Source organism: Pectinophora gossypiella, chromosome 17 (assembly GCF_024362695.1).
Source record: "Pectinophora gossypiella chromosome 17, ilPecGoss1.1, whole genome shotgun sequence".
In the NCBI taxonomy this organism is placed as follows: Eukaryota; Metazoa; Arthropoda; class Insecta; order Lepidoptera; family Gelechiidae; genus Pectinophora; species Pectinophora gossypiella.
Window position 1 is genome coordinate 5,715,932 of NC_065420.1, and position 26,638 is coordinate 5,742,569.

Below are 26,638 nucleotides of genomic sequence, written 5' to 3' on the forward strand. Positions count from 1 at the left end.
ACAATGTGTTTCGCGCACGGAATCCGTGTGATATAATAACCAACAGTCGTCAGATTGTAGCGATCCAATTAGCAAAGTCTTGTTTTACCAATTGTCAGGCCTGGCATGTTATGGAGGCGTCTCGGATATGTTTACAAACTTATTATTTACCTACCTACCTAAAGGGATAATCAATTTTGGGATTTAGTCAAAAATATGGTGTTGAAGAGACTACTTTCCTTTTCGACGGATAAAATAATGACGGGTATAACTTAAAATTAGGAAATGTCTGCAGGAATCGGGGCCATTGTATTATTATTAGTAATTAGTTTTCATTGGTACTTACTAGAGCGTGTATATAGAGTGTGTATGTACATATATATGTATTATTGTGTTTACACTCCATGTCAAAGCAAGGGTACTTAAACTAGTGAAATGTTTTGATACAAGCTCACAAAGGCCTAGAAATTCAATATAGAGATTGGTTGATCACAATAGAATGGAAAATCTAATAACAGTATGGATTCCCGTGAAGATCTATCTATAGGTAGAATGTATGAATGTTTGATGCGTCAATATCGGGTTTTAGATTGACTGGGATTCAATAGTGGACTGGGATATAGAATAATATTGAGCTTCGCCTAGTTTCATGATTCGCACTTAATTAAGTTTATTAGCCTTTTATTCAAATGTTCTGTGGGTTTATTCGCCATTTTCATTTTAGTGTAGATATGTGTGTGATTTTTGGTGTGGTTTGTGTGTGTTATATGTGTGTTTATTTTATGTGTAGTGTCAATTACATAAATTACTAGCACATGTTTAAATATTTATATACCTATTGTTCGTGTACATTAGTGTGGCTCTTTATTTCGTACGTGATTGTCACTGGGACCAAAATCGGCTTACGAAAGAGAGAAAATTCATCATGAAATGTTATTCTCGAATACGTATTATTAATTAATCTTGTTGAGTATAGGTGTAAATAATATTGTTCAAGTAGGTAGCAACGTAAGTACGATGTAACTACCAACTTATGTACAAGTACCGATATCGATATTATATCTACCGATGTAGTTGGGTTGATGGTTTTTAGGAAAAGTTTTCTTTTGTAGGAAGACCTTTACTATTAAATTGATTTGCAAACTTACCACTTCAATTTCTTCCTCGCAAATACTGGACGTTTCTTCGGCAATATTCGTCAAGTAAATGCTCGGTCGCATGGACACCCTGTGACGCGCTATCGAAGATTTTCTCCACAAATCATCGTCCTTCGTATCATCCCCCAAAGTCGCGAATTGCTCATAAAAGTTTATCACCCCTGACAACTCTCCGTCCAAACTTTCAGGATTCACTGAATTAGTTATCGGTTTATTAGTTTTGTCTACTGAAACTTTCCTGTCGTCTATACGTCTGTAGCCCTCTATGTCGGCTTGGGACTCTAGAATGTCTACAGACCTCCTGTTGGTGTACTCGTATTCTAAATCGAACCCTCTGTCTTCGAAGAGACTTTTGAATTTTGCCCAGCATCCCGGTTGTTTGTCCACCGTCTCTTCTTGGTGGTGGTTCTCTATAACAGGATACCCAGACTTGGAATTCATGTTGGAATTCAAATCTTTATCACGATCGTTTAGGCTTCAATGCTAGAAGGAAATTTTGCTAATCTCCTCATTATCCGATAAAACTACCAACTAATAGTGATAATTATACCGGTATATCTAGACAGGGGCTAGTAAATCAGTGTTGATGACTCTAAATCAAGGCAAATCGATCGATACTTTTATTGTCCACATCGCTACTCTGATTATTTGATAACAACACTTGTTCCTATTGTACGTATGATTGATAGTATTGATAAATCTCGCTGTATTGCGCTATAATGATGACGGTTTCAAGTGTTTTACGAATATTATTTTTATTAATCACATTGTTCACCGGTCCAGTCACAATTTCAAATTTGTTCTCATTAACACTTTAAGACGTTTATATTCAAAAAGCCCACTCACTCTTTTTACGTTCACTATGTTAGTTACAAATTTATATCACATAGTAATTCACGATAATTGTCTGCTAACTATTGCTATGACTACTGTTTTTTTCGAACCAATAAAAGGGACATAAAGTTAAGCACAAATTATAATCCCAGAAGCGATAAAACCGTTCGACGATCGGAATCAAACTAATTTAGTAATTATAGTTATACGTTAGGTTTGATAAGAATGTTATTTGCAGGTTTATCAATCGGCGCGAACTGATTACAGATATTTAAAGCTGAGTGCTTCATTAATTCCGTGGAATCATGTTTCATAATAACGCTGTGGTCATGTGGCTCGTCCACTAAATTAATTCATACATACATACACACATAAACTCACGCCTATTTCCCACCGGGGTAAGCAGATACTATACGTAGAATTCCATTTGCTTCGATCCTGACACACTTCTCTTGCATCCTCCACATTCATCAAAAAATTAAAAAAAAAACTAATAAAAACATTAATTTTGCTAAGAAAAAATCCACTTGATATCAACTCAGAATCATGGCCTTCACCGCTGAGCACGAGATAATAATTTATGATCCAAACATTAATTCGAAAACAAATTCTACAATCATTAGTTTAGTCGTAACGAACTCAGAATAATGAGCTGAATCATCCCTCTCTGTACATAGAAGTAGCCATACAAGTACACATGGGTGTTAGTGACACCGTAACGATTACTGAGGGGGATGATTTAGACCATGATTCTGAGTTGATATCAAGTGGAATTTTTCTTAGCATAATTAATGTTTTTTTTAATTATTTTCAATTCCACTTTATATCGACTCAGAATCATGGTCTGAATCATGCCTCAAAGTTTTCGTTACAATGTAACTAAAACCCTGTATAGAGGTGTGTAGGATGTACTTCAAGGAACTCTCAGAATTAATTTCACTCTTAATGTACTGCTGTTTGGTCTTCCGTTGCACGATACTTGAACAAATCTCAATCTAATCAACTTAAGAGATTTTTTCTTTTGTTCTCCACTCAATATGTTCACTTTGTGCTTGATTGAAACTCTTTTCCTTGCAAGATAATTATGACCAGCTTTTGCCCGCGGCTTCACTTCCGTTAGGGGTAACATAGTTCCAATTTTTAGCTTTCTTCCTTGAAAACTGCTAACAGTCTCATATCAAATTTCGCCCCCTCTTTGAAGGGATTAGGAGATATCCACAATAAAAATGATGCACGATTTTTTGTTAGTCACAAATAGTCCGCATAGGTACCAATTTAAGCTTTCTACCTTGAAAATTGCGGAATGCTCTATACAAACTTCCACCCGTCATTTTAGGGAAGTAAGGAGTTAGAAAGTTGCTTAACTTCAACAATCGCAGCCCGAGCGCGTTTACCGCTGCGCCACCAAGCTCCTCGCAAAGGCCGGTCATAGGATGGGTGACCACAAAAAAAAAAGTTTTCATCTCGAGCTCCTCCGTGCTTCGGAAGGCATGTTAAACCGGTCCCGGCTGCATTAGCAGTCGTTAATAACCATCAATCCGCACTGGGCCCGCGTGATGGTTTAAGGCCCGATCTCCCTATCCATCCATAGGGAAGGCCCGTGCCCCAGCAGTGGGGACATTAATGGGCTGATGATGAAGGAGTTAGAAAAAAACATGCCACTCTCCTCTCCATCATCTCAACCATCTCCACTTAAAACCTCACGTCAATTCGTCGACGGACAAACAAACTGACAGACACACGCATACACATTCCCATTTATAATATTAGTACGGATTATATTTGAAGTGTATTGTAAACAAGCTTTGTAAATACCACTCGTTGTAGGTAATGTGCTTGTATGCTGTGCAAATTACATTAATTATTCTGAACAATGTAATAACGGCCTCCGTGGTCCATGGGTGACGATGGGCTCATGGGGGAACAAAAAACAAAATTCACTTTGTAATTACAGGGATCACCTTATTATCCGAAAGTAAAACCATCCGTGGTTCGGAAAGCTCGTTAAGGCGTTGGTCCCGGTTATTACTTACTGATGTCAGTACGTAGTCATTACATGAGTCATGTCAGGGGCCTTTGGTTGCTCAATAATAACGCTGACACCAGGGTTGATAGTTTGTTTTCAAATTCATATTAAATTTGATCTATGATTGGTTTTCATGTGCTCAGCGATGAAGGATAAAATCGTAAGGAATCCCACATACCCGAGAAATGTGTTTTTGGAAGTAATTGGACTGGTTTTTCCTTCGGGTTGGAAAGTCTGATAGGCAGTCGCTTTTAAGAAACCGGACCTGTCAAACTCCAGGTTAGATTAGCGGTTAAAGCTTAAGAAATAATAATGCTGGTGATGATTTCTTCGCTTTCAGTTCAGCAAAAAAATCACTTACCTATGCCTTAAGTCTTTGATATAAAATCATCATCATCTCCCTAGAATTTTCCCGTTTTTCACAGGGTCCGCTAACCTAACCTGAAGATTTGACAGGTCCGACTTTTTACAGAAGCGAATGCCTGTCTGACCTTCCAACCTGCGAAGGGAAAATCAGCCTATTTATTTTTTTATTTATTTATTTATTTATGGTCACCAACAGAGTTAACAACAATAAATACATTACAAGTTACTTATACATAAACAAGAGTAATTGTTACCCTAATTATAGGTGACAACGGCATGCAAAATTAACTGCAGCAAAGATATCTTAAATGAGAAAAAAAAAAAAAAAAAAAGAGAAGGCTAAAAGCGCATCACGCTTGCACAGCTTAGGCCATTTACACTTAAAAACAGACACATTTGTCGTTATTTATAAATAATTGAGTACAAGTTACTTCTGTATGCATTGGGCTTACTCGAAATATCCAATTCAGTTTTATTACTTAAACTATTATACATCCTCGTTAATCTGTTTAGTGGTGAATTGCCTAATACCGGTTACGTCACATTCCTCCGAAAATGCATTTCTCGGGAATGTGGGTTTCCTCACGATGTTTTCCTTCACCGCTGAGCACGTGACAATCATTTGTGATCCAAACATGATGGAGTTTAGGCCTATGATGGATTCGAACCTGTGACCTCAAAGTGAGAGGCAAGCGTTCTACCACATAAGCTACCACAGCTCACGGGTCTGTGACACGACAAATAACATAGCAACAAATATTTCAATAGTACAGTATGATCCAATCACTCTCAGATAATATATTAATTATATTGTATAGTCATAATTTATATACACCGGAAACATGAATCACCCACGATAGGCGCTAGCGCAGCTTGTCTTTCAACAGATTTGGATCTACGACGTCTAATTCAGCAATATCAATATACGTCAACATACGTCATCATATCGAGATAGCAACCGATATACCGTCGAGCAATCGAATTGGATCACAATCTAACGCTTAATTTGTTCTAGAAATCACATGTCGATTTTACGTCAATAGTCGGGAAGAAAGTGTACAGTCACGTTTCAAAATATGTGTACGTGTACAAAAACATTTATATAAGTACGGTCACGAGCATTAATATGTATACACTTTGGTACCATGTCACATTAACTTTTTTGACAAATTGAACTGTAACTCTCACTAAATGTCAAATATGTTAGTGAGACAGAGTTCTAAAGTGGGTACATTATATTGCTCATGACTGTACATACAAGGTGTTAGTGACATCGTAACGAATACTGAGGGGGATGATTCGCCATTGCTCTGAATTGATAACAAGTGGAATTTCTTGTGTGAAAATTCATGTTTAGTGTTTTTTATTATTTAAATTGATTGTTTTTAATAATTTGTCGTTTTTATTTTTGTATTTTTTTGGGCTAAATAGCGTAAAGCACAATTGTGGGACTGCAAAAATTAAAAAAAAAAACACTCAAAATGACAAATGACAAAACAGAATAATAATCATGGTCTGAATAATCCCCCAAAGTTTTCGTTAAGGTGTCACTAACACCCTGTTTATATCAACACCGCGATATAATGTTAGTCGTTTTGTTTGCTCGGCAGTGTATATTAGTAGAGAACGGGAGCAACAACCTGTTACAAGATACATTCGGCTTGATTGCCTACAGTAAGGGTATTGAAAATATATTAGGTAAGTAACGAAATATATATAGAATAGAAATCGTTTATTATAAAAGGACGCTACACACAAAGACAAGACAATAACATCACTTAAAAAGTTTCACAAAACAATTAGATACAAAACCATAGAGGATGTTCATTACAATGATCATAAGGTGGTGGTGGACGTTCTGAGATAAAAGGGCCTCACTCAGCACACACTCGCGGCGTGAACCACGACGCTGGTATTATGTGGAACCTGCTGGGTATAACAAATCTTTTTAGCTACCTACTAGAATTTACGTACATGATAGAAATACAAAGAGATAGTCTTCGTAGAGAACGAGGATCTCATTTATGTTGTTTTTTTTCCTTAATTTACATAGAACAGCCTCCGTGGTCTAGTAGTTAGAGCGTTAGGGTCACGATCTGGAGGTCCGGGTTCGATTCCCGATGGGGACATTGTCGAAATCACTTTGTGAGACTGTCCTTTGTTTGGTAAGGACTTTTCAGGCTTGAATCACCTGATTGTCCGAAAAAGTAAGATGATTCCGTGCTTCGGAGGGCACGTTAAGCCGTTGGTCCCGGCTATTAGCCGTAAAAACACCTCCACCAACCCGCATTGAAGCAGCGTGGTGGAGTATGCTCCATACCCCCTCCGGTTGATTGAGGGGAGGCCTGTGCCCAGCAGTGGGACGTATATAGGCTGTTTATGTATGTATGTATGTACATAGAACTGCCACAACGGTATTCATTACTTGGTCAGAGAGAGAGAAAGAGAGCAAAACGAAGGATTAATATAATCTTCTCTCTTTCTTCTTCCCTTGTGTGGGTTGTGAGATCAATGACCCATGGCTCAGGTACCGACAACAATAATTTTGCGATTGCTACAATAATTATTCATTCTCATTGTCAAGCTAAAATAGAAGATTATTCGTTTTAAAAATGAATTAGGTATTTTAGAAATACCAACGTGAACTTTGCAGACACGTCTTATAGATAATGAGAACAATTTTAGACTGGTATTTCAAAAATTACCAGCCTCCGTGGTCTAGTAGTTAGGGGTTAGGCTCACGATCTGGCGGTCGAAGTTCGATTCCCGATGGGGACATTGTCGAAATCACTTTGTGAGACTGTCCTTTGATTGGTAAGGAATTCGAAGGCTTGAATCACCTGTTTGTTCGAAAAAATAAGATGATTCCGTGCTTCGGAGGGCACGCAGTGTAGCAGCGTGGTGGAGTATACTCCATACCCACTCCTGAGGCCTGTACCCAGTAGTTGGACGTATAGGTACGTTGTTGTATAGGTTGTTTATGTTAAGTATGTTTATTTCAAAAATTATAAAAAATAATTTCAATTTTAAATTATTGAAGTATCGGGTCCGTGTTCTTATTTCAAAACACATAGGTATGAATTACAAAAAGGTCATTTTACTTTGAATGAAATTAATTAGATGTAAAAGGAGCAGCGAGAAAGTCCGAAAGCAATTCTAATTAAAAGCACCTCAAATACATTTTTGAATCTAATGTTTAATTTAGATTTAAAACCTGTGTATAGTTTATGATGAGAATAAACCTTCGAACAACTGAATGAAGTTTGAACCCATGTTTGGATGAATCATAGTAAACTGTTATTAGGTACGCGGTTTTCCAGGATTTGTGCTCGGTTAATGGCAACAGGTTCGCTGTTACATGGGACTTAAACATAACTGGCGATGAGTCTCTATCCTTCTGGATGGTGTAGGTATGGTCCCTTTTTGTCGGGTGGGTTGTGAGGCGGATTACCAACCTCATCAACCCTGGTGTCAGGACGGTTGAGCCGCCAAAGCTCAAAGACACGGCTCATGCAACGATTACTCACTTACATAAGTAAGTAGTAACCGGGACCAACGGCTTAATACGTGGGTAGGTATGGTAATCTATAATCTGTACACCTCGCCTACCCTCTGGGTACAAGAGTGATGCTATTTTATGTTATAAACCATTTGTATTCTTTGTTAACTGCTTGATTTTACGGAAATATTATAAAATTGTGTTCCATTTAAAAATGTGAACTTCTGACTACCCGAATGAGGATATAGTCGTAACAGCCTCCGTGGTCCAGTGGTTGAACGTTGGTACTACACCGCACAACCACCACGATGAGAAGAAAGACACGAGAGAAGCTTATTTTACTTAGTTTTGTAATGTGTTAAAAATATCATCATCACTAATTTAAGAGCCACGCTCTTGTCGGTGTAGCATTCTCCATGCTACTTTTTAGGGTAAAATAGGACAGTGGTTTCCCTCTTGCCTTCCGCCCCGAATAAAAAATATGAAAAACATAAATTGATTAAAATTTAAAACATATTTCCCAAAAATAAACAGTAATAAAAACAAACCTGTAAGTAGGTACCTATATAAGTAAATTCACGTGCCTTTATAATTTAATAAAGACAAGATTGGAGTAAATTTTTGGGTCTGTTCAGCGGGTGGGAACAATAAGGTGTTAACTTCAGCAGATAAAGCCTTTTATCTTTAAAAGGTCCTTTTAAAATTCCTTTTAACCCTTTTAACGACTGATAGGTATGTACCTACGGACTAACTTTTTTGTTTTTCAAACTGTTGATTTGTTATTGACATTCAATTAAACTTTTGATAAAAGAGAAACCTGAATCGTTTTCGAATAGGTACTTCTCTTTTTTATTATTTTTCTTCTTTGTAACAAACCCGTATAAGATACGACATAACTCCAAAGCAATGTGTATTTGTAAACTTATCCAATCAAAAGAACAAGGATAAAACTAAAGAGTTGCAACTTTTGATAAAACGTTGGAACTATCTTTACAATAGACTTCTATAGAGATCTGTTATTAATTATTACACATTTTTGTATGTGTATCTACAATTGTTATAAAAGAATTGAAGATATTGTTCTGTATTCTGTATTCAATGCGAGTTCAATATTTAGAATTCTTAGATGGAAGATTAAATAGACTTAAACCTTAATTTATTCGTCTCACAAACTTAGCTATTTATCACCAGCATTACAAAAGCTTAATTACCTCGATTAGTTACAAACTTTGGCGGAAGCCGTGGTAGCCCAGTTGGTAGAACGCTTGCCTCTCACTTTGAAGTCGCAGGTTCGAATCCATCACGGGCCTAAACCAATGATTGTCGAATTTGTTTTCGAATTCATGTTTGGATCATGAAGGGAAACAACGTGAGGAAACCTACATTCCCGTGAAATGCATTTTCGGAGAAATGTGACCTAACCTGCATTGGGCTAATTTTCTCATCGCGGTTTGGAAGGTCAGAAAGGCAGTGGCTTCTATAAAATCAGGATTTTATAGAAGCCACTGCCTTTCTGACCTTCCAACTTCAAACTTTTACAGGTCCTGACCTGTAAAAGTTTGAAGTTAGGTAAGCGGACCCTATGAAAAACTGGATAACGCTAGGGAGATGATGAGTTACAAACTGTGGCACCGCCCAGACACTCCATACAAAAATATCGATCTTACTGTGTGCCGTCTTACCGCGTAAGTGCGAGTGAGGCAGCCAGTACGCGCGCGCTCTCTTACTCCTTAACGGCTTACGGCTATTTGGACTAAATTGAGATAGGCATTTCATCCTTATGTTGTGGATACACCATCAATCCGCACTAAACCTCCTGCCTCTTCCTTTTTAATGCAAACAGCAAAGGACTGAAACTGTCTGCCGTCTTCTGTTTTATACATTGTTTTAACAACAGTTTAACAGTGTCACAGTGTTGTATTGTTGCAACAGTGTCGAAATATAGGGATTAGGGAGTCTCATATCCCTACTTTAAACGCGGTAAAAACCCGTTATTATGTGTCTTCTGTTCGCTTTCAAGGCTAGAGTGAATAGGCATTTGCTAGGTAGGCGTGATCCACCCTAGAACACTTATAGTCACTTACCATCAGGTGAGATTGTGATCAAACGCGAGCCTATATTATTAAAAAAAACAGCAACGAGGGGGTGAAGGAAATATGTCTCGGCACCGACACGAATTGGTGCGGGGCGGAGGGTGTCCGTTCTATAAGTAGGTAGCAGTCTTTATTCTATGACTTCGGTTAAGTTACCTCGCAAACTTAAACTTTCTAACATCGACGGGGGATTATTTAGGAATAATTTAGTAGCCATATTCACTTCACAGTCATAAAGTACTCGTATTACGTTAAGTATACTTAATTATTAAAGGTTATGGTTCATTGGCTGTTAACAGTATTATACGTACTTTTAGGAAAGGATGTTTTGATAGATATATAAATATATTTATGGAGTAAGGCGGTTTTGAAACGTGGTCAGGTTAAATGATGAGTGTTAGTTAGAACTGTTTTGTTGTCGCCGAACGAAGTAAAAGACTCCTTTGACCAAAACTCCATGGTCCAGTCATTTAAAAAGAAATATAATGACGGCCATTTTTAAAAAGAAAAGAAGACAGTTGACGATTGGGAGCGAAAGAGATTGGTCATAGTTGAATTACAGATATTTTGGTATACTGTGATAGTGATTATATATTCTTAAGAATCGTACAATACAGTAAAAAAGCTCCCTTATAAAAATAAAATAATTTTCCTCATTATCACACAATTTCATTATCTGTTCTGGGTTTACCCAAAACCTCCTTTCCTAGACCTAGAAGACCTAAAGGGACGTACATTGACACAAATTGGAGATGTCCTTAGAAAAGGTTCAGGACAATCTACTGTGACCGTCGTGCGTATATGAAATGATTGATGAACGTCGAGGAAGCAACAGAACTGTCATTAGTCTCTGTTTACCCCAGTGGGAAATAGACGTGGGTTTATGTATGTATGTGTGTGTATGTACTTACGGCGACGTCGACTAGCGGTTCGTCTTCGGGTGTGAGGGCCAGCGAAGAGCGGCGACCAGCTCGTGCGCCGGGAGACCCGCTCGAGCTGCCTGCAGGCAACACATACGCATGTTAGTGCTTACATCAAGACAGACGCAGATGTAACTTAAGCTCAAATTGTAGTAGGCAGAGCTATAACTCATATTAAGAGCACGGCGCAACCACGGTCGCGCCAACAGCAAAATATATGCAGTATACCAGGGTGTTAATGACATCGTAACGAATACTGAGGAGGATATTTCAGACTATGATTCTCAGTTGATATCGAGTGGAATTTCCTATCAAAAACTCCATACTTTTGCGTCGGAAAATTCTACGTCATATCAACTCAGAATCCATGGTCTGAATCACCCCTTAAAGTTTTCGGTACAATGTCACTAACACCCTGTATAAACGCAACCACCATGTGGATTAGCAAGGCCACATCAAAGCAATTCATCTAAAAAGCAATTGTGCATTTTGACATTTGCGTACATATAAAAGTAAGTGCGCAGTGCCAATGCATACAAATATCAAATAGCAATATTGTTTTTTAGATGAATTGCTTTGATGAGGCCTTTTTAATTCCCCAGGTGTCAACTGCATACATTATGTTAGTGAAGCAGATCAGGTGTCGCCTAATAAGATATGGTTTTTAGCTATTATATTGTCTTCATCATCATCATCAGCCCATTAACGTCCCCACTGCTGGGGCAGGGGCCTTCCCTATGGATGGATAGGGAGATCGGGCCTTAAACCATCACGCGGGCCCAGTGCGGATTGATGGTTATTAACGACTGCTAATGTAGCCGGGACCAGCGGCTTAACGTGCCTTCCGAAGCACATTATAAATATTATTAATCTACATTACCGCACCTAAAAGAAAAATATGACAAAGGTAGGAGAGTTTACATGGTAGTCTTATCTTTTAAAGCGATTTAAACTAAAATATAAAATAACGTATCTTTCAGGGAACCAAATACAATCCTGCAGTCAGACTTCATACTCAAACATTGTACTCATTGTTACTTAATTAATAATTAAAAATCGAATATTAAGTCAACTAGAAAAATGAATTAGCGACAAAATGGCGTGACCGATTGCTTAATGTTGAGGTTGTTTTTTATTTATCATTCTATTTCTATTTCTATCATTAGCATTATATCGTCACTGGAAAGGCAAAATGACTTAACCGCCAAGAGGCCATTTCGAGAAAAAGCCGATATTTTTTTTTAACTTTTTACCCATTTATCCAATTTTGACGACATCCACGTTGTTTTGTTTTTTTTTTTTTTTCATTTTCTACACCTAGCAATACATTATTATCACAACATGGACTGCTATTTTAGGATATTTTTGGCGTATACGTAATTTTGCCTTTCCAGTGTCGATATAATTTATCATTAACCTAGTTCCACTTATTATAATAAACAGATAAATAGTCTAATAACGTTATATTTGACTGTGAATTAAAACGCAGTACGCACAAAACTTAAGTTACTTATTAGTGTTTTTGAGATACAAATCAAATCAAGCCCTTATAAAAACTCGTAAGTGTTTTACATAAATTGTGTGGCCCGATAAGGTATCGCTGTAAACATAAAATACATTCAATTTATTCACATATCATTTAATTAAATCAATGAATTTAAATAAGAGAACAAAGTAGAGCGACTGTGGTACTGTTGTTATTGAAAACTTGTCTGAAACGAGGCCAACTCATCCATTACATGTGATCGGGTGGAAAGAAACTTATTATTAATATTACATACATACATAAAGTCACGCCAGTAGTCCCTAATAGAGTGAGCAGAGCCACAAACTCAAACTTCAATAGGTAACATAGGTAAACTTTTTGTTTCTTTTTTAATCGTAAATTATGACATTTAAAATATATTTTTTGTCGAACGTCTCATCCGCTTAAAACTACTGCAACTTCTCACAACCTGTATAGCCGAGGAAAAGTAGCTGCAAGAAAAACCTCGGCACAGGAGAGTTCAGGGAGACGTTCTTAAAACTGTCATCAGACGACCATTTTAATACAAAATCTGTAGACGGATATGATGGAATCAGTGATTAGTAATCAGCCAATCCCTATGTCGACGCTTTATAGCGAGAACCTCGTAAGCGCTTTTTGAAAAAAAAAAACATATTTTCATTATCTTCAATAATAAATACCTCAAAACGAAAACGCTACTTTCATTCTAGGTAAAAAGTAAGAATAAAAATTTACCTGGATTGAAACTGGCTTATCTATTCACGTTAGTTTGTTGTCTATTTTTACCCGGATTGAAATTATTTGATCGAATTCGAGATTTTGTTATAAAAATAACATCGAAATTATGATTTTTCAAATAGGCCTTACGAGGTTTTTCTAGATATATCAAATCATATCGGTTTAACGTGTTAGAAAGGCAGAACGCAACTTGAAGGCACATTTGGTATTGGAGTTCTAAGATCTTGTGTTATTTTGGGCCACAAAAAATCGTTCATCCCGATCCCGGCCATTGACAATCTCGGAACGGACATCAGAGGAGTTAAATTGGCCACATCAAAGTGAACTGCTTCGATGTCTAAAAAAGCGATATTGCAATTTGATATTTGCGCATATAAAAAGTAAGTGCGCAATGTAAACAAACCCCCAGGAGGCTTCAAAACTTCAACCAATTGAATCAGCTATTAAGAAGGGTTTAAAAGGCCACAGCAAAAGCAATTCATCTAAAAGAGCAATGTTGCTAAATGATTTCTGTTTTTATAGTACTTACCCGTGCTTAGGGAAATTCACAAAGAGAAATTTTAATTCGAAAAAAAAATCTAACTCGAACAAGGCTTGAACCCGCAGCTTTTGACAAGCCGATATTGTATGACGATCATAGATCGAAAGAATATGGCACGGACAGGAGGAAGACCCGGTGGTGTAATGGTTAACACGCTCGTCCCGGCTTGACAAGTGCTGCGGCTTCAAGTCCCGTTCGAGTCAAAAAAATTTTCGATGTAAATTTCCTCTTTGTGAGCAATATTGCTTTTTAGATGAATTGCTTTAATGTGTCCTTTTTAGATCCCCAGGTTTTATATGTTCCATGTTCTTCCGGCTAGCTGAGGGGAGGTCTACACCTATTAGTGGGACGTATATAGGTTGTATATATTAGAAAATATGAAGCAACTTTTCATAAGCAATTGTTGTAAGTAATAATTTCTACTTGTCACAAAACCGGTTTCGACAGATGCCGGTCCATAGTCCAGAGGTTAGAGAATTATAATTAATTTATTGTTGATAGAATTATACCCTCCGTGTAACAGCCTCCGTGGTCTAGTGGTTAGAGCGTTAGGCTCACGATCTGGAGGTCCGGGTTCGATTCCCGATGGGGACATTGTCGAAATCACTTTGTGACACTGTCCTTCGTTGAGGACTTTTCAGGCTTGAATCACCTGATTGTCCGAAAAAGTAAGATGATTCCGTGCTTCAGAGAGTACGTTAAGCCGTTGGTCTCAACTATTAGCCGTAAAAACACCTCCACCAACCCGCATTGGAGCAGCGTGGTGGAGTATGCTCCATTCCCCCTACGGTTAATTGAGGAGAGGCCTGTGCCCAGCAGTGGGACGTATATAGGCTGTTTATGTATGTGAATTATACCCATATAAATAAAGATAAAGCTTCGTAAGATGTACTCTGAACACTGTACCGTGCAGGAAGTAACAGAAGCATACTTATGTCAGGATCGAAACAAATAGAATAGATACCATAGCATCTGCTTACCCCGGTGGAAAATAGGCGTGAATTTGTAAATATAGATAAAATCTTATGATATTTAGGAAATGTGCATTATATTGGAATATAAATCGTGAATCTCCTTCATTATTAAAGAATTATGACGGTATTAAGGTGCAATATAAATGACGATAACGGCCTTCGTGGTCCAGTGGTTGAGCGTTGGGCTCACGATCTGGAGGCTCCGGGTTTGAATCCCGGTGGGGACAAATCACATTGTGATCCCTAGTTTGGTTAGGACATTACAGGGTGATCACCTGATTGTCCGAAAGTAAGATGATGCTTCAGAAGGCACGTTAAGCTGTTGGTCCCGGTTACTACTTACTGATGTAAGTGAGTAATCGTTACATGAGCTATGTGAGGGGCCTTTGGCGGCTCAATAATAACCCTGACACCAGGGTTGATGAGGCTGGTATTCCACCTTACAAACCACACGACAAGAAGAAGAATATGACGATGATTGTACTTAGATACATGATAATAATATCATCATCATCATCCTGCCCATATCTCACTCTAGGTGTGGTCGGCACAACATTATATACCTCTTCCATTAAATTCTGTTATTCATCATCTCAGTACTCACACATTTCACACACACATCCTTCTTTACACAATCCTTCCACACTTTCTTGGGTCGTTCCCTATCCCTATAAGCATCCACAGTCATACTCATAACTTTCCTCGTTATATGCCTTTCAACCCTCATTATATGCCCGTACCATGCTAACATGTACATGATAATATTATATCCGTCATAAATATAACATACGAAAAGGATTCCCTAGACATCACCATGTTATTTGTACCGGGTGAGAGCTTTCAGGGCGCCCCATTTGTCCGGCCAAGTAGTTAATGCCATCTGCGGCAAGTCTACAATAAGTCATCATCATCATCAATTTAAGAGCCCCGCTCTTGTCGGTGTAACATTTCCCTCCATGCTACTTTTTAGGGAAAAGTAGGGCAGTGGTTTCCCTCTTGCCTTCCGTCCGATTCGCTACAATAAGTCACGTCAAAAAAATAAAATAAAAAAAAAACACCACGTTATTTCAGGTGGGGTGTGACTAAAGTAGTGTTTTATAGTATTTTATACCTTGATGGTATTTAGAAGGCGTGGTAGCCCAGTTGGTAGAACGCCTGCCTCTCACTTTGAGGTCGCAGGTTCGAATCTACCTCAGGCTTAAACCAATGATTGTCGAGTTTGTTTTCGAATTTATGTTTGGATCATAAATGATTATCACGTGCTCAGCGGTGAAGGAAAACATAGTGAGGAAACCCACCTATGTATGTGACCTAACCTGTATTGGCCTGGTTTTCCCTTCGCGGGTTGGAAGGTAAGACAGGCAGTCGCTTCTGTAAAAAATCGGGCCTGTCAAATCTTCAGGTTCGGTAAGCGGACCATGTGAAAAACGGGATAATGCTGATGACGATGATATTTAATCAGCCAAAATATTCACTGAACTATGTATGTATTGTAAAAATGTTATGAGTTGTTCTGATATACCTACCTATAGCAGTGCAGAGGTACCTACTTAATTTATAAACGTAGACGGGTAAAAAAAAAACTTCGGCACGAAGACAATAATTAAGTACTTAACAGTAAGTTAGTTAGTTATTAAGTTATTTTATAAAAATGAATAGTAGCACTTAGGTGCTAGGAGTAAAATAATGCTAATTCAAGAATGGAGACCTGTTGATTGAAAGGTTGTTCTATTATAATAATATTGACTACTTCTTATGAAAGTTATCTAAAAGCACCTGTATCATTGTCGTCACTACTACGTCTTTGAAGCCATCTTTGCACCAAGTCTATGCTGGCTTCCTCACCAGCCAACATTTTCCATTAGCACTGCATCCTCATTTCCACAATCAACACCGCATAACACAAAACTCCACAGTTTTTATTTTATTTTATTCGTTTCACGCCACAAAAAAGAATTAAGCCTCAAGAGTGTATACGAAACAAAAGGTTTTTTTTTACTCAGTTCCAAAACGAGAAAATTTAAAAGTATAAACAAAACACTGTCTGACCCGGTTGCCACAACACTGGCCGAAAAATAAAAATAAGCGCGAAAAAACAACAACTTAAACGCCGTTCAAATATCGAATTAACTGATTGACACTGACACGCCAGTTCCAAAAGTTCGCGATTTAAAAAAAAATTGGCGCGAATCTTAACCTTCTTTCGAAGCTGTATAAGATTATTGCGACGACAAGTTGTCTGAGCGCCCGGTTAGGTAATGGTCTGTCGCGACAGTTGATCGAAGAAGGGGAGTGAAGTGAATGTAGGACGCAATGCCATGAGCCTGGCCGAATGGAAGGGATAGCCAAAGATAGCTTAATCTGAACGAAGAAGGTCGACGACCTCAAGGTTCGCTATCATTTATGTATCGGCTAGATGTTATGTAATGACATATTGGCATGATGAATGGGTCGTCTGAGAAATTATTCCGTCATTATTCAGCGCCTTGATTTACAATGCCTTGGAGCGATCACGAACAATCTTGCACTTTTTGTTCGTATTATGAATTCCTTTGTTTCTACAGTTTCTTCTGTAATTAAATAGCAGATGCGACCTTCCATTCATCGTGACATCAATAGTGCTTCTTGAAAATTCTCGTTTTGTTGAAATGTATTTTTTTATCCATAAGCGGGTCTTTGCGGGATATGCGGAGTGGATACACTGGCTTTCTTAATGGCTGCGAGTATGATGTCATACTTAATAGTGTTTGTTTTACTGTTAACGATATTTGTCATTAAGTTGTATAATACTAATCGATACGTTGATGGATATATAACGTTAATAACGTCATTGCATTCTGTGTTAACTTCGCTGACTAGTTCTTAATTTAATAATTGTTAATTTATTTTACTAATATCTTAATCAAATAAATGTTTTTTATTTAAATGAGTGATGAGTGTTGTACTGTTTCAATCCAATTAACTAAAGCCTAAAGTTGTTTATTTTTAATATACTTACCTACCTAGAAACGTTATAGAACTCTTAATAAAAAAAAGAAAAAAGAGTTAGTAATATATTGGACGTCACATTACTTTTCAACAATTGAAAATTAATTTTGTATTTTATATTTTTTCAGTTTGTATTTTATTAAGTTCCATGCAATAACTAATTATGGCTGACGACAAGAATCTCCAATACTCTTTAGCAAATACAGATTATATTATGTACAATCGAAGTGTAAAAGTAAAGTCACTGAGCCCAGCGAATTATTTGTATACAATGGTGAAATTATGAACCATTAGTTGCCATAATTATAAAATTTATGTTTTTGTAGGTGTTTTGGTCTATTACAGAAACGACACGACGAGGTCTTGTAAGCGCAACCAGTTAATTGATTACTTGGTAAGAAACTGATTGGACTTTTTCAGCTTATCGTACCTATTTGTAGGTTCTTTTACGTTCACCATGTCGCGAATTCACATAGGTACTTACTTATGTATGAAATACATATAAACGAAAATAACTTCCTCTGTGCCTGTTCAGAGTCCCGTGGATCGTTGGCAGTCCCTCATAGAGCTAATCACCGGTTGTGTTTAGTAAGTGGTTGTATATTGCACTTAGTACGTCAATGATAAACGAGGCTCGGACGTGGCTCTCGGTTAATTGAATACCGACAGTGTGCTATGTCGAGAAACTTGTTGGCGGATCCTAATTATGTATGTTATCTGTACGATCTTGTTTTGGCATATCAGCCCGCTTGCAGCGCCTGTGTTACTATATAAACCGAATGCCGTCTTATACCTATGTACAGTGAAAACCACGTAAGCGTCTTTTTGACAAATCACATTTTGATGTGATTTTCTCGAACAACACCTCGATTTCTTTCAATTAATATCAATCCCGGTAAAAAAATCAAAAATTCCAGGGTTGCCGAGGTTGGTAATCCACCTCACAACCTACACCATAGACGAGAAGAATTCACATGTCAATTTTTTATATGAATTGAAACTAGTTAAAAACTAGTTTTAGTATTGTGAATGTGATTTTTCAAAAAGGCGCTTGCATACCTACATGGCTTTCACTAGTAGGCGACAATATTCGAAGTGTCGGAAGAAGGCACAAATAACCCAGAATTGTTTAACTGTATTTTTGTAGTATGTAGGTGTGTTCATTTTGTATTATTATCATGCGTAGCATGGCATAATGTATGCGCCATGTCGGAGGCTTCGTCGGCTCAGTAGGGTTGGCACGGTACTCTGCTGTTGGGTTGGGATCGGCACAGTAGCATAGAATAACGAATAATACTACGTATAGAACGGCGACTCTCCGCTCCCTACTAGCGTCTGAGCTAGGTTTATAACATAGTTTAGATTTGAATTGTGAACGCAGCGCACGAACCGTTGGTTTTATTTTAGTCAGTTTAGTTTATATTATGTTCGAATTTTGAAATTGGACGCCGATGTTCTTTCGTCTGATTCAAATATCTGATCTCACAGTAATTGCCTATTAATAAATATTTATTTTTCATAGTGATTGTTCATCAAAACATGCTAATAATTTGCAATAAAATTGAACCTAGGCTAAGTGCTTAGTGTAAAAAAAATTAGTGATTTTTTAAGTCAAATGTAAAGCCTATTTATTTATATTTTAAACTTTCATTGTTCAAAATTTCTTATTTGTGATTTGTGTGGTAAATAAACAATTAAAAAGTATCTGATTATTATAAAAACATCTTTCGTAAGTAGTACAAACTACCTAAGTAAGTAATGACTATTATTGTAATTGGCAGCCCTCAGACGTCACACACACAGTTGCGCGTGTTGATAATGTCAATGTGTAGTGTCGTGTAAAACGTCGTTGTTTTGTATGAAGTGTCCTGGGTGTGACAGTAGGGTCTCCTATTCTCTCCTATTAAGGTCACTGCCCGCTAGAGTGTAGTTATAACTACCAACAAGCAAGCAACCAGGTTAAGCAGTGACCTTGAAGACAAAATAGTCGAGTCAATACACTTATTGTAAACAAAACCAAATAAACGTTATGCAAATAAATTACGTTTATTACAAAGGTTACCTTTGATTTCAATAACAGGAGTTTTGGAATTACCTACTTAACACAGTCTTAATTTTCAGCCTGAACGTCAAGCAAAAGTTGTCCGTTATCACAAAATAAATCAAGAAGCTTTTACCTGAGATGAGCTTTCGCAACTTTCAACCATCTAAGCTCCGGTCGCTTTTGGTCGTTTCAAATAATCATGAAGTTTTAACATTTCGCTAAAAGTTTTGCTTCGTTCCGAGTTAAAAGTTTTAGAAGGTAATTTACTTCAAATCGATGAAAATTTTAAATAAAGCCCATTTCACTTTTATTTCGCGTAATTTGTTGTCAATTTTGGCGGTATGAGTATATTAGGGAGTGCTGACAGCGAACTGTCAGTAATGTATGTGTGCAATAATGTATATGTCGTGGCCAGATCTTAGAATATGTCATGAACTATGCAAGTAAGAAATGAAAATATAGTAGTTGGCAACATGTGTGAATGACACATTCTTCTCGTCGTTGTTAATCTACGAAAAAATAAATTTCGATAATGGTGGATCGCTTAGGTAGGTGTTAATTATAATATTTAGTCAGTATAATGCGTTACAGATTTCCGTTCAAAAAACATAGTGAGTAAAATGAGTAATATCGGAAAACAATTTTTAGCTTATGACAGATTAACAGTATAGAAGTAACCTTTCCGAATCATAATCCAAATCTAATTCTACTTAAATAAAAAAAAAGTGCCATTATTGCCTACATTTTATTACACTTAACATTACTAACAGTAGTAAATGCCATCTGCAGCAAATCTACAATAAGCCATGTCAAAAAAAAATACATTACCAACAACAAGATTACATAATACATTACACTTACATTCCCTATACCTAGTCAGGTCAAAAATATTTACACTTTGCTACTTTAATTAAAAAAAATCACATCACAGGTACGATTGGAGGCGGACCTTTTAAATAAGGTTTAGTTTAAGTATTAATTGTATATAATTTGTTTTATTTTTGTTTTGTTTGATAAGTCTATTTTTGTTTTGTAACTGTTTTGATTTTTAATTTAGGTAATGTAATGTATTCCCCATACGGCCGTATGGAGTCTATACTTCCGTAATTATTACGTTAACTTGTCGGTTTCTGGTTGAACGCAATACCAACTTAGTAAGATATGCACCTGAGACTCGGCGAATGGGGTTGCAATTAGTAACTCCCTCGCGCCCTAATTAAGAACTTCATGTATCCAAGCAGAATAATACTGGAACTCCAAGGAACTTTGTTTATGACCAAGTCGACTTTGGATTTATAATTTATATACTATAGCACAATTGCTTAATTACACGTTATGGATTGAATCCAATTTAGCCTAATCTAACATATAAATAGACAATGGCCCCGATTCCTGCAGACCACTCCTAATTTTATTTAAGTTATACCCGTCATTTTCTTATCCACCGAAAAGGAAAGGGACGGGGGATTGACAACTGTTAATTTTAAAATGAATGAATAACTCGGGCGAATTATACAGTGTTAGTGACATCGTAATGAATACTCAGGGGGATGATAGTTTTCCTTACGATGTCACTAACACTCTGTATAGGCATTGCTGTCTGTCAACATAAACATGTTTAGCGTGTGCTGTCAACATAATTCTGTCGGGTTATTGGCCAATATTATAAATTTCGGAGGGTTTTTAAAATTCCTGCCTCAAATTGACGTGTGTCCCGTTAATTTTAAACCTATTGATTACCCGTCCCGTCCTTTTCGGCGGATAATTAAATGACAGGTATAACTTAAAGTAAAATTAGATGGTGTCTGCAGGAATCGGCACCAATACCACTCCTATTTATCAAAGAATAGAATATATTTTCTTCTCAACGTTACCAAATAAGGCACTTTATATTGGCCGGTTGTACGTTATCCGCTCAATTGGCACAAGGTTGCGAGATATCACAACAATGTGACTGGCACCGACTAGTTAATGCCTCTATCACGATCGATACTATCTCTAAATACTATACAGCTACTCATGCACATGTATATGTCTAGTTTAGGTACAAATGGTGCTAATTCCTATACACACCATCTAATTTTATTTCAAGTCATACCTGTCACCTTCTCTTCCGCAGAAAAGGAAAGGGATGGATAATCGACAGGCATAAAATTAATGGAACATACGTCAATTTTATGCAAAAGTTTAAACAAAATTTTACATTGGCCTATAACCCGACCGAATTAAGTTAACAGCACAGTCCCGTTACTTTGGGATAAAAACAGCTAGCTGCCTATTTGAATGGCACGGGTTATTTTATTTATTCATTCACTCATTCATTTTAAAATTAACATCTGTCCCTTTCATCATGATCAGAAAATGACAGGTATAATTTATAATAAAATTAGGAAGAGTCTGCAGGACCCACGGCCATCATGTTGCTTAAAATCGTCCCAAGACTAGGCATTATCCGACTACCAAGCAGTTGGCACTTATTTGTTACTGCGTTGCTGAATTTATTTATATTTTATTTATTAAGGATATCCAATAGATTAACCAAACAACTATAAACAATTAGAAAAAGTGCAATATTTGTTCGCCAATCACAGGATACGACAGATTGAAGAGAGAGTGGAAATTGATGAGAACAGAAATAACAATTTTCCAACAAAAACATTTTCATGTAAAATGATGCCAAGACAAGATCATATCGATCACAATGTAGAGCCAAGCTTATAATTCTATACGCTCTAACTATACAAACCCTACGTTCCCAAACTCTACATTTTTGACAAAATATGGGGTTAGCCCCAGATGACTTAGTAAATCCCTACTTTACACAGTAACAGTAAGAATAAAATCTTTGATTTGAAGATTTCTGTGTGCCTTAAATGATGTTTTAGGTAAGGCGTAAATTTCTATATCGCGAATTGGGAATAAACAACTACATCCTGATTCCTACAGACGCCTCCTAATTTTATTGTCAGTTATAGGTACCCGTCATTTCCTTATCCGCCGAAAAGGAAAGAGACAGGTAACTACGTTTAACTTGTAAGGTCTTCTTCTTTTATCGTGTGGATTGTGAGACGTGGTAACCCATCTCACCCCGTCAACCCTGGTGTCAGGTTTACTATTGAGCCGCCAAAGACCCCTGACATGGCTCATGTAACGACTACTAACCTGCATCAGTAAGTAGTAACCGGAACCAACGGCTTAACGTGCCTTCCGAAGCTCGGATCATCTTACTTTCGGACAATCGGGTGATCAGCATGTCATGTCCTAACCAAACTAGTGATCACAGTGAATATAGAAAGTGATTTTCGTGATATGTCCCAACCGGGATTTGAACCCGGGACCTCCGGATCGTGAGCCAAACGCTCAAACCACTGGACCACGGAGGCCAATGTTGTAAGGTACAATGTTGACCCTTTTGTCGATTTCGACTGATTGACAAGGTGGCCTGAAGTGGCCTAGTACCTATAATCTAAGTACAAATGACCTGGACCATGGAATGACAAGTACCAGTCCGTTAATGCTTTTATCACGACAGATGGTATCATTAAATAACATATAACTACTTAGTGTCATGATATGAGGTTGTGTACTAATTAATATCTCGGTTCGAGTTCGAACTAAGAGGCTTTCGATAATAAGGTATTAATTTGCAGATTTGCATTATTTTTTATTAACAAATAGATAAATAACGAAGCTAATTTGTTGTGATATTAATGGATGATTGGGTACTTTATTTATTTAAGTTTATTTGGGAAACAACCAGTTGTGGTTTATAACAGATTAAAATAAGTAAGTATATATAAGTAGCTTAACAACAAAACATTTTCCACAGATAATTTTATGCAACCTCTATGAAATTATACAATTTGTAATATGAAAAACTAAACAGAGTTATTTTATAGTTTATCCGTAAGTATCTCAAAAAAACAATTCCAAATAATTATAATATATTTTTTTTATTAAAAAGATCATAGAAGGGAAGATAGAAGAGAGGAGCGGAAAGACCAGGAAGAGCTTACATGGAATGAATGAAAGAGAAGGTGAACGTCGTGTCTTGCAAAAAACAATTGGCTTTTGATGGACTAGGATATAGCCGGCGCACCCTGATAACAGTCTGCGGACGGTTTAGTCGGTAATGCAGACTGGACGATCCTTTCACCACGATGGCGATCCAATGTGATCGGTTATTAACACGCAAAGAAGAAGAAGATGCACTAGGATGGAGAATGCTACACCGACAAGAGCGTCTCTCTTAAATTAAAGATGACTAACGGTTAGAAAAGTATGTTCACACGATTCTACGTTGATATCAAGTGGAATTTCCTCTTTTTTCTTTGTTTTTTTTTTCTTATTATTTTTAGTTAAAATACACTTTTGCGACGAAAAATTCCACTTAGTATAACATAATATAACAAATACTTTATTGCACAAACAGGAAAATAACAAAATACAAAACAAAAGAGAAATAGAATGAGTACAATAGGCGGCCTTATTGCTAAGTATCAACTAGTAGTATCAACTGTGAGTCATCTGAATCATCCCTCAAAGTAGTAGTTATCACACTGCAGTACCTCCATACATACGAGTAGCTACCGTATAGCATTCCCAATGTTTTTTTTTTTAAATATTACTTAATATGTTAATTTAATAAAAAAGCATGTTTTGCATTAGATCGCCTTAATAGGTGAATTCTCAAAGGTACTTAATTCAAGTTATATGGTGGCAAAACACGAGTTGGCTTTGAATTGAACTGTAGTGTAGTGGCTATAGTAAAAAGCTTTGGCTTCAAATTTTCATGCGACAATATTAAAATCGTTTAATTCAAAGATTCAAACCTATACAATCTGAGAATCTAGTCTAACCTTATCTAACTGTATAGCGCCCTGGACTGTGTTAGGTATGCCAACACGAACCAATATTTACATTTCACATTATTTCTAACATTTAAGGAGTGTAAAAACACCAGTAGAATGCATAGACTTCGTGTTTTTAGCCACCAACCTTATTGGAGAACTCGTTAAATGCAGCCAGTAGTGGATTAAGGTAAGTTAATTGCCGTTGGTCCCGGTTACTACTTATGTATGATGTAAGTATGTAGTCGTTACATGAGTCATGTCAGGGGCCTTTGGCGGCTCAGTAATAACCCTGACACCAGGGTTGATGAGGTTGGTATTCCACCTCACAAACTACACAATAAGAAGAGAGTCAATTGGACCCTTTCCGGTTGATTACACTAGTTACTCAACTTGTACTCAATAGTGTTATAATGGACGAATGAATGATGTGTTATGATGTATGCATTTTCAGAGGTATGTGACCTAACTTCCATTGGGCTAGTTTTCCCTTCGCGAGTTGGAAGGTCAGACAGGCAGTCGGTCGCTTCTGTAAAAAACCGGACCTGTCTTCAGGTCAGGTAAGCGGACCCTATGGAAAATGAGGATAACGCTAGGGAATGCTATAATGGATGACCATTAATATTCTTAAAACAGTTCGTCATATCAAATCAAATCAAATAATTTATTGCACGAATAAGTACATTTTTGACAAATCTTTTTTTATTTTATTTGTAAGCCGTAGTCTTTTTATAGACACTAATAATGAAACTACTTACACGTATAAAGTGTCTGTTGGAAGGGGGGAGGGGTGGGAGGAGAAGGTCTCATACAGTTACGGTCATTGTCCTGTATGGAATTGTTTTTATTATATATTTAACGTGGCGAATGAACTGAAGCATTATGTTGGCTATGATCGGTAACACAACTGTTTTTACACTTTTTGAATTGTGACATCATCGCCATAGCGTTTCACGGGGTCCGCTTACCTAATCTGCAAATTTTGACCCGTCTGTCTGCTTTTACGACCCTGACGACACTCTAGTCATAGAGGCGACCAATCAGCTCACGACAATAAACACTTCAGAACCCCGATACCGACTCCGCGAGCGTGGTTGACGTTTTCTCTCATTCAACGCTTATTGCTATCGACCCACTAGGGTCGATTAATTCTTTCAAACATTTTTCCTCTCAGACGACGCCCTGAGCCGAGGTTCGCGCCCAACCGGACACCCTCAAGCCTGTTGTATTTGTTGGGTCAAGAAGCTAATGTTATCTGCGACAAATCTACAATAAGTCACTTCAAAAAATTAAAAAAAAAATGACTGTCTGTTTATCTGAATTGTCTCACAAGCTTGTTTCTGGAGAAAAAAGCAACAGTAATCTCTAGACATTAGATTGCTTACTTGCTTACAGCAAGGCCGCGACATGCCTAGCTAGGCCTCTGCAACGTATCATAGACGGTTTCAAATAAGGTCTCGACCGGCAGGTGGGCATAATTAATCACAACACTATTATCAACAGGCTTCGTTCGTGACGGCACCTTGCGAAACTTTCAATACGAACATTGTATCTACTGTTTAAGAAGTGTACATTATCGAGTAGGCAACAGTACAATATGTACCCCAACTATTATAGCCAACAAAGCAGAACATCTGTGTCTTACAAGTTCAATTCTTCGTAACTCTATGGTACGGTCACGAGCATTATGTATACACTTTGGTACCATGTCACATTAACTTTTTTGACAAATTGAACTGTAAGTCTCACTAAATGTCTAATATGTTAGTGCGACAAGAGTCCTAAAGTGGGTACATTATATTGCTCATGACTGTACTCGTAACGTTGCACAGCCTCAATTGGGCCTAGTGGATACGTGGGTTTAGATTTTATTACATTTAATAACAATTTAGTTTTGTTCTTTTCGGTTGCGCACGGACAATGAACAATAAAAAATATAGAATAATCTAAGCTGCTCAAAAACATGTACGGCATATTTTTTATTTATCGTGTCTTATTTTGATTCTTGGTTTGCCACAAATGGCATTAACTATTTGGCCAGACAAATGGGGAGCTCTGAAGGCTTCTATCGTGTGGGTTGTGAGGTAAGGTTGGTCATCAACGTCATCAAGCCTGGTTTCAG

General features: G+C 37.3%; 1 protein-coding gene across 4 annotated transcripts in view; it reads right to left on the reverse strand.

Annotated features, from left to right (window-relative positions):
- LOC126374302 (high affinity cAMP-specific and IBMX-insensitive 3',5'-cyclic phosphodiesterase 8) overlaps nucleotides 1–26,638 on the reverse strand; it is a 342,656-nt gene that overhangs the window by 151,853 nt on the left and 164,165 nt on the right. For 2 of the 4 annotated variants that reach the window (XM_050020843.1, XM_050020845.1), the window contains one exon: nucleotides 10,866–10,954. In XM_050020843.1, coding sequence (XP_049876800.1) covers nucleotides 10,866–10,954 — 89 coding nt within the window. Of the gene's footprint in view, nucleotides 1–1,127; nucleotides 2,130–10,865; nucleotides 10,955–16,410; nucleotides 16,868–26,638 lie in introns of those variants that run through there. The other 2 variants (XM_050020844.1, XM_050020842.1) reach the window with 2 other exon arrangements.